General features: G+C 55.4%; 1 protein-coding gene across 5 annotated transcripts in view; it reads right to left on the minus strand.

The window, feature by feature from the left end:
• The window catches only part of SLC66A2 (solute carrier family 66 member 2), a 41,723-nt gene extending 39,585 nt beyond the window's left edge, over positions 1-2,138 (minus strand). The window contains exons 1-2 of one of the 5 annotated variants that reach the window (XM_055303229.1): positions 2,083-2,138; positions 1,280-1,563 (exon numbers count right to left, since the gene is read on the minus strand). In XM_055303229.1, the coding sequence (XP_055159204.1) occupies positions 1,280-1,482 (203 nt within the window). In that variant the 5' untranslated portion in view covers positions 1,483-1,563; positions 2,083-2,138. Of the gene's footprint in view, positions 1-1,279; positions 1,944-2,029; positions 2,049-2,082 lie in introns of those variants that run through there. The other 4 variants (XM_055303230.1, XM_055303231.1, XM_055303232.1 and 1 more) reach the window with 4 other exon arrangements.
• Positions 2,139-15,205: the final 13,067 nt, after the last annotated feature.

Consider the following 15,205-nt stretch of genomic DNA (forward strand, 5'->3'; position numbering starts at 1 on the left):
CCTCGCCCAGAGACAAACCTGGTGACACGATAAGTCCTCCCGGCAGGAGCTGCCTCATCACCTCACCTTTAAAAGCCCCAGACGAGGGCAAAACTAACACAGTGAAAATGGGTGCAAGGTGGCCTGGAGCCACAGCTGGATGGGATGGAAAGGAGCAAAGCTCTGGTGACAGGAAGGGGACGTTGTCAAACCCACCAAACTGTACACTCACAGTGGTCAATTCTAGTTAAATCATACCTCAGCCAGACTGAGTTAAAAATGAATTAGCAAAAAACAGGATTACTCAGTGACCAAAATGCCAAGAGGAGGGGCACCTGGGTGGCTCAGTCTGTCATGTGTCCAGTGGAGATCATGATCTCCAGGTCATGAGATCTAGCTCCCCCTCCCCCCCAGCTCTGTACTGGACGCCCAGTCCCTCCAGGATATTCCCCTGCTCCTCCACCACCTCCCTCCCTCTCTTAAAGAAAATGAGGCTACGGGATCCCTGGGTGGCTCAGCGATTTAACCTCTGCCTTCGGCCCAGGGCGTGATCCTGGGATCCCGGGATTGAGTCCTGCATCGGGCTGCCTGCATGGAGCCTGCTTCTCCCTCTGCCTGTGTCTCTGCCTCTCTCTCTCTCTCTCTCTCTCTCTCTCATGAATAAATAAAATCTTAAAAAAAAAAAAAAGCTATAAGACATCATTTCATTTCCTCTGAAACTTCCCCCTCCCAGACAAGTCTGGCTTTAGCAGCGAGTTCCTCACCACAATGCAAATGATAATAAGAGGAAGCTGAGCAGGGAGTGGCAAGAATTACCCAGAAAGTTGACTTTCCTATTAAAACAAAACAAAACCACACACACCAGAGAAGGCGGAGGGAACAGCCTTCCCTGCACATGGCTCCTGAGCACTCTTTCCTGTCAGGCCCCGAGGTCCCCTCCCAAGGGCTCAGTGGCCAGGATGAAGCTCCCTTCCTACAGCTCTTCATCTTTTGTTAGTCTTCATCGCTTCTTCATTCTGTTTCTCCCTCCCACTCCCGTGGAAACCCTGAGGGCAGGGACCCAGTCCCAGGACCTTGCCCAACATCCAGGAGCCTGTGGGAACATATACGATGATATATGAGTGACAGCTGCAGATATGAAGGTTACAGGTCAGACTGTCCACTCCCATCCCACCATCATCCCTGGGAAATAGTGTCATGCACGTCACCAGCTCCTTTTAGAAGTACACACACTGCGGCCACCACCCCACCCGGAATCCCCACAGAGAGAAAGCCATCTCTCTGGAAGCCCCCGACTCACCAGAAGAGTATCCGTAAAATATTAGCCACCAGGAGCACCAGGCACACGTAGGTAGAGAAGCCCTCGGCATTCTGAGTCCTCCGGATGTCCCTGTACTGGGGGATATAGGGCACCACCCCTCCGAAGACCATGGCCCCGGCTGCCCCCCAGGAAACCAGCTGGTGCAAGGGGACCAGAAGCCAATCCAAGCCTTCCGCCTCCATTCCGGTGTTCCCCGGGCGGGCGGGTCTCTGCTCTCAGGCCTCCCGGCGCCCCCGCATCGCTGCAGCCGCCGGGTGCGGAGCCTGGCAGGACAGGACAGGAGGTGAGGACGCCGGGGGGAGGGGAGCCTCGAGGTCAGTGGGTTGCTCCCAGAGCTGCGCCACGACCCCTCCTCCGGCACCGGCGCCCCAGGGAGCTCCCGCGCGCAACCCGGCACCCAGGGGACGGAGGTGCGGGGCGCACGGCGGGGGACGCGGGACCGGGGCTTGCGGGCTCACTCAGTCGGGGGGAGGCTCCGTTCCCGAGGGGGGGCCCACACACGGCCGAGGGGGCGGAGCACGCTCCACCCGGGGCGAGCACGCTCAGTCCGGGGAGCGCGCCCGCGGGGGAGGGAGGTGGCTGCTCCTGGGCCAGGACGCACGGCCGGGCGGGGGGTGGCGCACGGAGGCCGAGGGGCTCGGGGCTGGGACCCGCCCGCCCCGCCCCGCCCCGCCCCACACCCTGCACCCCTGCACCCCGAGCCAGGAGCGCACGCCCGCACACACACACCCACGCTGCGCCCGCGTCCACACGCGGCTGCGGATCCCGAGCCCAACCCTTACCACCGCGCCCGCGCCCGCCGGCCCCGCCCGGTCCGTCCTGCTTCCTCCGTCCGTCTGTCCGTCCGGGCGCCGCAGCCCCGCCTCCGCGTGACGTCACAATGCAGGAGTCCCGCCCACCGGGCCGGGCGGTGTTAGGTCCTAGAGAGCACCGGGCGGGCAGGGAGGGGTCGGGGCTTGGGGTCACGGTGGCCACGCCGCTCCGCCGGCCCTCCCCACCCCGGTTAGGAAGCGCCTGCCTGGGGAGGCCGCTCCTACACAGCCAGGGACGCGTGAACGCGTCCGCACCTGCGCCCGGGCGAGGGGCGGTGTGCACGCGGCGCGCCACGGAGAGCAGAGGACCCGGTCCTGTCTCTGGCCCAGGTCTGCGCGAGGCCGGGACCCCCCCTCTTGGGGACCCGGGCAGGGCCTGAGCGCCCCCAGGTAATCCCAGCGGTCCTTCCACCGCTGCATTTTCTAACGAGTCGCGGTGGGGATGAGGGGGCTCCCAGGGTAGTGGGGGGGCTCCGGAGTGCGGGAGGGGCTCCTGGGGTGGAGGGAGGGGCTCCGGAGTGTAGGCGGGGCCCCTGGGGTAGCGGGGGTGGGTGGGTGGGAGGGGCTTCCGGGGTGGGGCTCCAAGGGTGGGGGTGGGAGGCTCCCATAGTATGGGAGGGGCTCCTGGGGGGCGGTTCCCGGGGGAGGGGCTCTTGGGTGGGGGAATAGGGGACTCCCCCGGTTGGCGGGAAAGGCTCGCGGGGTGAGGGGGGGTTCCCCATCTTGATGCGCGGTGAGCCCCGGGGCAGCAGGAGTCAGACATTGTGGTGACAGGAGGTTAACCTGGTCTCTGGTGAGGTGAAGTGCGGCCCTTCTGGGGCCCTGGGCCCCTGTCACTTCCACACATGTGCCGCGGCCCAGGGCAGCGCCAGGACTACCTCTCAGGGCACAGAGCCCCCACTGACAGATAAAACAGGATCTCCGGAGTTCCCTGACCAAGGGGCGCCCCAGAGCCCTGCTGCAGGTGCACTGCACGTGCGTGAAGCCCAGGCCCGGGTTGGATGGAGGAGCAGCGGGGGCCCTGGTGAGAAGCCATACGCCCATGGACCCAAGACCCTTGCAGGTGGGATTGGGGGGAGAGAAGACCAACCACAGGGCCCCAGGACTTAACAACCACAGCCCTGAAACCTCCCAAAAGGGAAGGCCTGGTGATGACAAACAGTGACCCTGGGACCCCACACTGGCTGCAGCCTTCCCGCCCCAGGTGCAGCCTGTCCTCCTGCTTCCTACCCTAGGTTTTATGAGAAATCATGGGAACAGCTCCAACGCGAGACTAACTGCCAAGTTAGCCTGGGGTAACCAGGAGGACCTCAGTAGAGCACAGGCCCACTCAGTCCCCTCCAATCTCTGAGGCTGACCTTAGGGATTTCTGAGTCATTGCTACTCAAAATATCCCCAGGAAGCAAGCGTCAGGAATGTATGGGGGAAAAACACCACAGACACAGACAAGGAAGCCATGGCAGGACTAAGAGGGGGGAAAATGGGTGTTCCTCTGTAGCCACCACCTCCCCTGAGCTCTGAAGACCCTGGAATGTTTCACTCTGTTCTGGAGGTTGTAGTAAGGCCATAGGAGTATCTGGGTCACAGCTGCTGATCCTGTTAGTCCTGGCAGATGCAAGCAAATTGATCACCAGCCCATAGCCAGCTGTTGTTCCAGCTCCATCAAAGTGTGTGGAGCACCGACACCAGACAGCATTGCCAGGGCCCAGCATTCTTTTTTTTTTTTTAAGATGTATTTTTATTTATGATAGACACACACACACAGAGAGAGAGAGAGAGAGAGAGAGGCAGAGAAACAGGCAGAGGGAGAAGCAGGCTCCATGCCGGAGCCCGACGCAGGACTCGATCCAGGGATCCCAGGTCCAGCATTCTTGGTCTAGGACTTCAACCCAAAAAGGTCTCCAGTAAAGTGAGCCGATGACTAGAGAGTTAATTAGTGTCCTTTTAAACACCAACTGTCGGGACACATGGGTGGCTCAGGGGTTGAGCATCTGCCCTTGGCTCAGGGTGTGATCCCATGGTCCTGGTATTGAGTCCCACATTGGGCTCCCCATAGGGAGCCTGCTTCTCCCTCTGCCTATGTCTCCGCCTCTCTCTGTGTCTCTCATGAATAAATAAATAAACATCAACTGTTTGGAATCAGAGTGGCACTGCCTGGTTAGAACCATCCATCAAGCAGAAAGGATGACAGTTGATCTGAGATGCTGCATGTGACCCAAGGCTTCCTGCGTTCCCAAACAAAAGAAGACAATCAAGCTATGCTAGGCCAGAAAATGGCCCCCAAATGCATCATCCTAATTCCCAGGACCTATGAATGCTACCTTATTAAAAAAAAAAAAAAAATGCAGGGCACCTGGCTAATTCAGATGGTGGAACATGTGATTGGATCTGGGGTGACTTGAGATGACTTAAAAATAAAACTTTTTAGAGCAGCCTGGGTAGCTCGGCGATTTGGCACCACCTTCGGCCCGGGGTGTGATCCTGGAGTTGCAGGTTCGAGTCCCATGTTGGGCTCCACCCGTGGAGCTGCTTCTCTCTCTCTCTCTCTCTCTCTCTCTCTCTCTCTCATGAATAAATAAAATCTTAAAAATAAATAAATAAAAATAAAACTTTTTAAAAATAAAATTAAAATCTCCTTAAAAATGCAGGTGTGATTAAGTTAAGGATCTTGCTATAGGGAGATCATCCTGTATTGTCCAGGTGGGCCCTGAGTGTCATGTCATGTGTCCCTATTAGCGGAAGCAGAAGGAAGTGTGACCCACCACGGAGAAGACTGCGTAAAGAGGGAGCAGAGAGGCATGAAGACTGGTTGGGGGCCACCCTACACCAGGGGATGCCGGCAGCCCCCGAAGCTGGAAGAGGAGGGTTTTCCCAGGAGCCTCCAGAAGGAGCACAGCCCTGCCCATACCCTGATTCTGGTCTTATAAAATGGATTTTGGACTTCTGGCCTAACGCTATGAGGGAATAAGCCAGCCAGTCTGTGGTGATTGGTTACAGCAGCCACCAGAAGCAAATGCAGAGGCCCCAGTGAGAGACCAACAGGATAGCGGGAGCCGGCCCAGAGGAGAGGAAGGACCCCCCCCCCCCCGCCACCCGCAGCAGGGCCACAGGGTTGACAGGTAATGCCAGGAACATTCCAGAACTATTTCAAGCTCTGTCAGTCATGGGGCACCCGGAGGCTCAGTCAGTTAAGTGTTGGACTGTTGATTTCAGCTCAGGTCATGATGTCACGGTGAGATGGAGCCCGACCTCAGTCCCTATGCTGTGTGGGGCCGACTCCCTCAAGTATGTGCTCACTCTCTTCCTAAAATTATAAAAATTGTTTAAAAAATTGTTAAAAAGCTTCATTAATCGGCCAAGAGAAAATAGAAAACAACTGCCTGAAATAAGGTTTCCGTGTAGGAGATCTTCACGAACCCTGCTTCAGGCCCATTTCCATGCCTTACTGGGGAGAGAGCAAAGAGATGCCTGGTGATGCAGCCCACAGGACCGGGCAGGGCCTGGTCTTCACGCTGCACCTGAGAGCTCAGCACTGTTGCTGCCTTGTTGGAACTACTTTGCAGCTTTTCCTTTGGAAACTTAACCAGAAAGTGTGAAAGGTACTAGTGACTGAGCAACAGAGTGTGTTTTGAGTTTTAAAATATCTTCAGAAAAACACATGCAGTTCTTAACGATGTATTAATGATCGTATGACGTGAAAGGAAGGAGGAGGGAGGGAGGAAAGAAAGACAATCAGGGAGACGGACAGCCCAGGAAAACTGGTGAGACCAAGGAAGCCGGCCTGCAGCTCGCAGCCCTGTGGTGACACTGGCATGGACAGCGGTCTGCGGCTGCAGAGGGTATTGTTACCCAGGAGGCACCTGGGCGTTGCACACGCACCAGGGACTGGAGTAACAGGCTGGGCAGAAGGACAGCATACAAGCCAATGCCAGAAACGCTTGTAAGTGAAGGATGCAAGAACAGCCAGAGTCACAGGTTTGTTCAAAGAATTATTTTATAAAACATTCTGAGAGAAAGGTAACCCATAGTGAAGCTAAACTGAGTAAAGAGAAAGATAAAGTCTGGATTTGACCAAATCTAAAGAGAAAATACCAGAACGAGCGCGCTCAGTTACTACAGAAGCAGAGTCCAGGCCTGTGCAACCTACGGGCTCAAAGACCAGAAAGGATTCTACTTATTTTTCAAAAACTGAAATGGAGGGTCTGCCTTGAGTTGGTCCTGCTGCACAGCTGGCATGTCATGAGCAGGAAAGAGACCAGAGGAGGCATAAGAGGCTGTCTGTCTCATGCTCAACACGCTTCCTTAATAATTGGAATAGAGAATGTTTCAGATACAAACTGAGTAATAAGACACCAGCCACACACGAGATGGGGAAAAAAAAAAAGAAATTGGAACATGACTCTTTTTAAGATTCTTGGCTAAAAATCCACTGAAAAAAGAATATAAGATCTTGGAGTTGAAAAAAAAAGCAGAGATGTATAATGAGCTGTATGAAGCAGAAATAGGCATCTGCAAAGGGAACTGTCTCAAGAAGAGGAGGAAGGATCACGGAGTCAACTGAAGGCATGAGCGGCAGAGGAACACGTGCTTCCAGGCGGACTCAGCACGTGGAGGAGGGTGAGCAGGCGCAGGCAATCTGTGTGGACTTGGCATGGCCACCACCACAAGGCCCAGCACAGCTGGCCTCACCGCTGCTGGCGCAGCCCCAAGAACTTTTGTGGAGAGAAGATGTGTAAATTCACACAAGGACAGCAGGCAAAGGCAACGCTGGGCGCTAAGCTAGTAGTGCATACACACCAGCATGCAAACACGTGCAGACACTCGCACATGCCTGCGTGCAAACACATGCACACACGCGTGCGGACACACATGCCTGTGTGCAAACACTCGCACACACCTGAGTGCAAACACATGCAGTCCCAGATGCCTCTGTGCAAACACTCGAACATATGCGTGCAAACACTTGCATGTGCACACAGGGCCCTCCATCTCCAGAAATACACCCTCCTGCTTATGAACCTCCTCCTTGTCTCATATTTTTTTTTTTGTCTCATATTTTTTAAATTGGGGCAAAATTCGTGCAACACACATTCAGCTCCATTAAGGTGAACAGTTGGATGACATTTTGCCAGTTCCCAGTGCTGGGCCTGCTCCTTCCCCATCTGCTCCCAAACATTTATTCACCTCGAAGTCCAACCACACACCCTGCACCCTCCCTCCCAGCCCTGGAACCGCGAGTCTGCTCTATTTGGGGATCCAGCTGCTCTGGGTGTCTCACGTACGTGGAGTCCTACCACAACCACCAGGCCCTATTAATATGAATGTGGTAGAAAGTGGAAGGCGGGGGACCCCTGGGTGGCTCAGCGGTTGAGCGTCTGCCTTCAGCTCAGGGTGTGATCCCAGAGTCTGGGATCGAGTCCCTTGTTGGGCTCCCTGCATGGAGCCTGCTTCTCCTCCCTCTGCCTAGGTCTTTGCCTCTCTCTCTGTGTCTCTCATGAATAAATAAATGAAATCTTTGAAAAAAAAAAAAAAAGTGGAGGGCAGGATCTGCAGTCCCTGCGGGGCGGAAGCCCAGCTTCCCATGAGGCCCTGCTTCCTGAAGGCCTTCCACCTTGGGGTATGTATTTTTGTTTTTGTTTCTCTTTTTATTTATTCATGAGAGACACAGGGAGAGAGGCAGAAACACAGGCAGAGGGAGAAGCAGACTCCATGCAGGGAGCCCGATGCCAGACTCGATTCCAGGACCCCAGGATCACACCCTGGGCTGAAGGCAGACGCTCAACAACTGAGCTACCCAGGCGCCCCTTGGGCTACGTTTTAAATGACAATTAACATTTTCTAGAAATGCCTCAGGCAACTTTAGTTTCTGTTTTTATTCACATTCCTTCAGTTTCTTTAAATCTGATGATCTTGCTCAGCGGTTTAGCTCCGCCTTCAGCCCGGGGTGTGATCCTGGAGACCCAGGATGGAGTCCCACTTTGGGCTCCCTGCATGGAGCCTGCTTCTCCCTCTGCCTGTGTCTCTGTCTCTGTCTCTCTCTCTCTGTCTCTCTGTCTCTCTCTCTCCTCTGTTTCTCGTGAATAAATAAGTAAAATCTTTAAAAAAAAAATCTGATGATCTTTACCTAAGCAGCCACACAAAGTGGCACGATTTTTACATTTGGAAAAACATGGTAAAAGGAGTAAAATTATACTAAAGAGAATCTTTTAGGTTTATATTTTAGTCATCTCTACTCCATGGGGCTTGAGCTCACCAGCCCAAGAGCCAGAGCCCTGCTCCTCCCCTAAGCCAGCTGCCTCGAGGTCTTCAGGACAAAGTGTCTGTGAACTGACCGCCCGCCCGCGGCCCTGGATTCCCCGGGCCTTCCCCCACACTGGGGCCAGCACCCTGCCCAACATGGGGCCCCCACCCCCAACCCCGGTCCACTGGATTCTTTCCTCTGCTTTTCCTCATCAGGATCATGACTGTAAATTGTTCACCTGTAAGAGAAGAATTGTCATGTTTCCCTTGGGTTTTCAGTTTTGTACCTGAGGCCGTGGTGGGACACAGGGGGAGCCACCGCCAGGCTCTGACAGAACGTGTGAGGGAAGACGGCCCCATGGCCCCAGCTGCCGACGCAGTGGGAGGACACCGACCTCATGAGCATCTGTCTCACATGAGCTGGGACAACAGATGGGTCTCGTTTTCTGCAGGAAGGGCGACCTTCATACCACAGCCACATCGGCAGAGCCCAGGGCAGGACACAAGGTGGACTCAGGGTCATCCCAGGGAGCGGCGTGCCAGCCAACAGTGGGGACACCTGCTCTCAAGGTGCTGGTTGCCCCGGAGAGGACTCTGGGACAAGGGCAGATCAGGGAGCACCAGGACTCTCCCTGACACTAGCGACCACTGCAGGGGCAGAATCTGGCTGACAGGACTATTTTGGGATAGTGGAGTCTGCTGAAGGCTTGCAACTGTCCAGCAGAAGGAGCCAGTTCTGGTCTATTCTAGCTTGGAGCACAGGGGCAGCTACCTAGCCCTGCGGCAGGCAGCTGTGCATGTGTTTCAGGAGCCGCCTGCTGACGCCAGGTCGGCAGAAAGGACCCTGTCCTTCCAAGAGCAGAGTCTCTGCTCTGACCACACAGGTGCAGATACAGAGGCTGCGGCCACTGCTGTTGCCCCTCTGGCTCCAGCTTGCGTGACTGCAATGGCACTGAGAGGGCGGGTGCCCCCTGATGCCCCTGTGGTTTCTCACTTTTCCCCTTTGGGAGCCATACATTAGGACATTCAGAAACAGCTGCACATGTGGGAAATTAGGACGGATGGTGCCTGCCCAAGGGAAGGCTCAGAGAAGACCCCAGAAGACACTGGGTTTGCACCTTGGGCTGATCCTTGGCACAGAGACAGTCTGCCACTATCCAAAGAATGATGACAACAAAACAGCAAAGCCTGGGAAAGGGAAAGGAGGGAGTCTGATTTCCAGAGTCACGGCATCAGGAGATTCGAACGTGCCGTGTTCAGCCAAAAAATCACAAGGCAGAGGACAGTTTGGCCCATTGAAAGGAAAAAGGGAATTCTACAGAATCTGTCCCTTAAAAAGACCTGATGTCAGATCTACTGGTCAGATGCTAAAGCCATAGTCTTACAGATGCTCTAAGAAGGGCACCTGCATCGGGCTCCCTGCAGCAGGGGGTCTGCTTCTCCCTCTGCTCCTGGCTTGGGTTCTGTCTCTCTTTCTCTTTCAAATAAATAAATAAAAACAATCCTTAAAAAAAATTCTTGGGGGATCCCTGGGTGGCGCAGCGGTTTGGCGCCTGCCTTTGGCCCAGGGCGCGATCCTGGAGACCCGGGATCGAATCCCACGTCGGGCTCCCGGTGCATGGAGCCTGCTTCTCCCTCTGCCTGTGTCTCTGCCTCTCTCTCTCTCTCTCTCTCTGTAGGACTATCGTAAATAAATAAAAATTAAAAAAAAGAGTCTTTAAAAAAAAAAAATAAAAAAAAAAAAAAAAAAAAAAATTCTTAAAGAACTGGAAGAAGATGTGGGTAAAATCATGAAAAAAATATGAACAAAATGGAAATACCGATAATGAGGAAAACCTAATAAGAAACCAAAGGGGCGCCTGGGTGGCGCAGCAGTTGAGCATCTCCCATCGGCTCAGGGCATGATCCCAGGGTCCTGGGATCAAGTCCCACACCGGACTCCCGGCAGGAAGCCTGCTTTTCCCTCTGCCTGTGTCTCTGCCTTTCTCTGTGTCTCTCATGAATAAGTAAATAGAAGAAGAAGAAGAAGAAGAAGAAGAAGAAGAAGAAGAAGAAGAGGAGGAGGAGGAGGAGGGAGGGGGAGGAGGAGGAGGAGAAGAGGAGGGAGGGGGAGGAGGAGAAGGAAGAAGGAGGAGGAGAAAGGAAGAAGAAGAAGAAGAACAGGAGGGGGAGGAGGAGGAGGAGAAGGAGGAGGAGGAGAAAGGAAGAAGAAGGAGGAGGAGGAGGAGGAGGAAGAAGAAGAAGAAGAAGAAGAAGAAGAAGAAGAAGAAGAAGAAGAAGAAGAAGAAGAAGAAAGAAGAAGAACAGGAGGGGAAGAGAGAGGAGAAGAAGAAGGAGGAGGAGGAGGAGAAGGAGAAGGAGAGAAGAAGAGAAGAACAGGAGGGGGAGGAGGAGGAGGAAAGGAAGAAGGAGGAGGAGGAGAGAAAGGAAGAAGAAGAAGAAGAAGAAGAAGAAGAAGAGAGGAGAAGAGGAGGGAGGGGAGGAGGAGGAGAAGGAAGGAGGAGGAGGAGAAAGGAAGAAGAAGAAGAAGAAGAAGAAGAAGGAAGAAGAGGAGGGAGGGGGAGGAGGAGGAGAAGGAAGGAGGAGGAGGAGAAAGGAAGAAGGAGAAGAAGGAAGAAGAAAGAAAGAAAGAAAGAAAGAAAGAAAGAAAGAAAGAAAAAGAAAGAAAGAAAGAAAGAAAAGAAAGAAAGAAGAAAAGAAGAAAAAGGAGAAAGGAAGAAGAAGAAGCAGTGGAGAAGGAAGAAGAGGAAACCAAGCAGGAGTTCTGGAGCTGGAAGTACAGTGACGGAGATGGAAAATCCATGGGATGAACCAGAGACGCGGAAGAATGTTTCTAAAATCTGTCTTGATTCAAAGTCTAGATAACTCACAGGGCACATTAGTCCACATCCAAATTACAGAAAATGAAGGTTTCTGCTCGAAGGGAGGCCTCACCTCTGCTCCTCTTGCCCTGTTTCCAGGCCACCTCACTGCGCAGCCTCTGCCCTCGGGGTCGCACTGAGACTCCCGGGGCACTGACCCACAGGCACTGCCGCCTCTGAGAAGGCCCCCACTGGAAGGCCCCCATGTGCAGTCCACGAGGCTTGGGTCTTTGCTCCCCAGGGCGGGTATGTACTGTTGTGGGAGCCAGAGGTCCACGATAAATAATAGGTGGGTCAAAAAATAGTGGGTAATGTCACATTAAAACATGAAAAAAATAATGAAAACTAAAATTATTTAAAAATTATGAAAATGTTGCAACTATTTTAGAGTAAAAAGAAGCAAAATGTTCCGCACTCAAATCTGTGTACCACAATCCATACGCCAAAAGAACCTTTCTTTTCTTAGAAATTTTTAATAGGATTTTCCTTTCTTATTTGCATGGCAGAGGGGCAGAGGGGGAGAGAATCCCAGGCCGGCCCTAACCCAGGGCTCCAGCCACCAACCCAAGGTCAGGACCTGAGTTGACCTGACAAGGCCACCCTAGTGCCCCTCAAGCTGGCAAAATGGATTTTTTAAAATTGTGGTAAAATAGACATAATGTCAAATGTTACTATTTTAATCATTTTTAAGTACTGGGTTCCTGAGCATCATGCCGTGGCCAGTGTCGCCAACTGGACTCTGCCGCTGGCCTTTCTGGAGTCACGCCCGCGTGGTGGCCCCTTCCCCTCAGCACCTGGCCTTCAGGTTGTCCCCGTCGAGGCGCCTCCCATCACGTTCTCGGGAAGGAATCGTCCCCATGTCACCCTGCAAACACACCTTCCAGCCCCTGTTGGCCCAGAAGTGGAGCTGCTGCCAGCTGCTGTTCTGTTTCCCGTGTCCCGGGGAACCACGTCCCCTCCTCCTCAGGCTGCGGTGGCCCAGGCTCCTCATGGCTTCTGCTTCCTGATGACCACAGATAGCCCCAGGATGCATCTGTGCCCCGCTGACCAGTAAGGTGGCCACTCACACATCTAGGAGAGGCATCTGCTTGAGCCCGATGCCCATTTTTATCGGGTTGTCTGCCATTCCTCAGTGCCCCACCCCCTGCGCAGCCACCTCAGACAACTCTGTGTGCGACGTGGCAACAGTCTTTGCCTTCGTAGGTTATTGTGGAGATGGAGGAGACAGTGGAAGTCACCAGTGTTGGCTCCTCTTCCACAGATGGCAAGTGGGTGTCCCCGCTCTGGTGCTCTTCCCCTTGGCCTTGGTTGGTGGCCTTGCCTTCATCCCCCAGCTGCGTCCTGCAGGGGATTCGGAGGGTCCACAAGCCCCACAGGATGCACCGCCACCCCTCTGCCAGAGGCCACCCCGTCCTGGGCTCACCCCTCCTGGCCCAGGCCTATCTCGCAGCCTGGCTGCAGATGTGATGCAGTGCATCCTCGAAATGCAGGTTCCTGGGCTTGGGACGCCTCCAGGTTGCTGTGGCTGGAGAACCCGCTGGAGTTGCTGTATCATGGCCCAGACCCTGCACAACTGCAGAGACCCCACCCCTGCCCCCCACCCCCAGCTCCACTTCTAGAATCTTCCTCTCTACCCAGTGGCCTCTCTCGCGTGCTGATTGTGTGAACCCTCACCCGTTTCTCACCAGTCCCAGCACAGTGAAGATACGGGTTCTGACCCCTGTCCTTTGTAGGGAGCTGCCCAGGCCTCGGACCGTGAGGGGAGTTTCTGAGGCTTGGCCTCCTGAGGGTGGGCCTGGGTCACAGCCATCAGATCCACCAGGAGCCGCACATGGGACCCCCCGACCTACAGCCACACTCTGGAGAGGGGACCATCTATTTTCAGGGATGACTCTTGTTCCTCCATTGCCTGTGGGGAAGCTCAACCCCAAAGACTCCTAGGCGTGGGCTGGACAGGCTCCCTGAGGCTCCCTGGGAGGAGGAGCTGGGGGGGGCAAGCCAGCGGCCCCACGGACAGGAGCCCACAGGAAGGGGCCCCATGGACAGGAGCCCAGGCAGTGTGGGGCAGGAGTCCAGCAATCATGCGACCCCGCACCTGTGGCTGGGACCCACTGTTGCCTTCCCGAGTCCAGCCCCTCAGGCATGAGGCCACTGCCCTGCAGAGCAGGCCGGTCCTGCCTTCAGAACCACCGGGCCCGACCCACCCGGCCTTGCAGGTTTTCTAGCAGGTTCTCCCTGGGGCCTCGTGGCCTACCCGCCAGCCTCCTCTTCTGAGAGACCAGAACCTGATGGACAGGATTCCACAGGCACGTCCTGGGACCCGAGCACAGCCCAAAGGCTTGCACTGCACTTGCCCTGCACACCCATGGGTACCTGTGCCTGTCCTCCTCGGCCCTCCCAGGGAAGCTGCCAGAGCTCAGGAGCAGTCATGTGGCCTCACTCCAAGGAAGCCATGACTTCGGCTTGTTGAGACAGTTCATGCCCTACATGGCCACCCTCACGTATGCAGCCGCTGCGTTGCCATTGATTCGGGGGGCTGAGCACAGCCCTCATCTGATGTTCCATGCTCTCTGCCCCCGGGGAGGAAGCCCCTTCGAGACTAGCTGCCCCTCCCTCAGCCCGTCCAGTGCCCAGCAACCTGCCTCCACCGATCTACCCACCGTGGACACTTGAGACACATGGAGTCCTGCCGTGCAGCCGCGATCACACAGCATGACCCCAAGGACTCCTCCTTGGGCTGAACACCATCCACCGTGCGGACCGACCACATCTGTTGGTCCATTCGTTGTCTGTGGCAGACTTCTGTGCTCTTTCCACCTTTTATTTTTTAATGTTTTATTTTTAAGTCATCTGTGTGCCGAATGTGGGGCTGGGCTCACACCAGGAGATGCAGTCCCACGTGCGGACAGAGCCTGCCAGGCATATAGCTCCACGTCTAACTGTTGTCAATGACGCTGAGTGAACATCTGAGTCACAGGCATGTGGTCATTTCCCGCATACGTAGCTAGAGGTGGAACTGAAGTTACACAGTAACTCTACGTTTGACATGTGTGGACTGTGAGTCTGCATGTGGGTGGCAGGGCCATGGAGGAGCGCATCCATCTGCCACAGCCTTGCCGTCACCTGTCATTGTCTGGGATTCTGACCTTGGGGTCGTGAGGTGGGGTCTCCCTGCAGTTTGATGTGCATTCTCCTGGTGGTGAGGCATGTTGGGCATCTCAACACACACATCCCACAGCCCAGGCATCCAGGTGCTGCCTGCCACTCAGCAAGGCCCCTGGGACATGGGGGTGACCCAGACACATGCAGCCTTGCCACATGAACCCTGGTGTGGAGGGTCTAGTCAGGTAACCAGGGCCCTGGGGTGCCACAAAGCTGGCAGTGCTGAAGGCTCCCAGAGGGACGTGAGTCATGAGATGCTCCTTCCAGATTTTTGGTAAAACCAAGAGGGACGTGAGAGCCAGCGGCGGTGGGTGAGGACTGAGTGTCAGGCTGACCATGGAAATGGCAGAGACTGAGAGAGATGAGGGACTCCGGCTGTCGGGGTGCTGCTGGGGCGGAGTGTGGCCTCCTCGGCCCCCTAGAGAGGCAACCCCACACCCAAAAGCCAAGGGAAGGCGGGAGGGCGGGTGCCCTGCTGGGTGTGGTGGTGCATGGGGTCCAGGTCTCCTGGGTGCAGAGGTCTCCGGAAGAGGAGGGGCTCTGGGGGGGTGGGCATGGGGTCCAGTTCTCCTGGGTGCAGAGGTCTATGGGAGAGGAGGGGCTCTGGGCAAGGGGGGTGGGGCGCCACAGTCGCTGGGCTGCCTGACCCCCGGCTCACAGCCACTGCTATGCACACAGGCGGGGGCACAGGAGAGGTCACACCGTGTGTCTCCAGGGCAGTAAGGGCTCACTCCCAGGTCTGGTCTCTGAGGCCTCGAACCCTCCCCTGCGCAGCCCGCAGCCGCCCCTCCCTCCCCGGTCCTGGAGGAGCTTCCTCACAGCCCTCCCGG

This window comes from Nyctereutes procyonoides, unplaced genomic scaffold (genome assembly GCF_905146905.1).
Source record: "Nyctereutes procyonoides isolate TBG_1078 unplaced genomic scaffold, NYPRO_anot_genome, whole genome shotgun sequence".
NCBI lineage: Eukaryota > Metazoa > Chordata > Mammalia > Carnivora > Canidae > Nyctereutes > Nyctereutes procyonoides.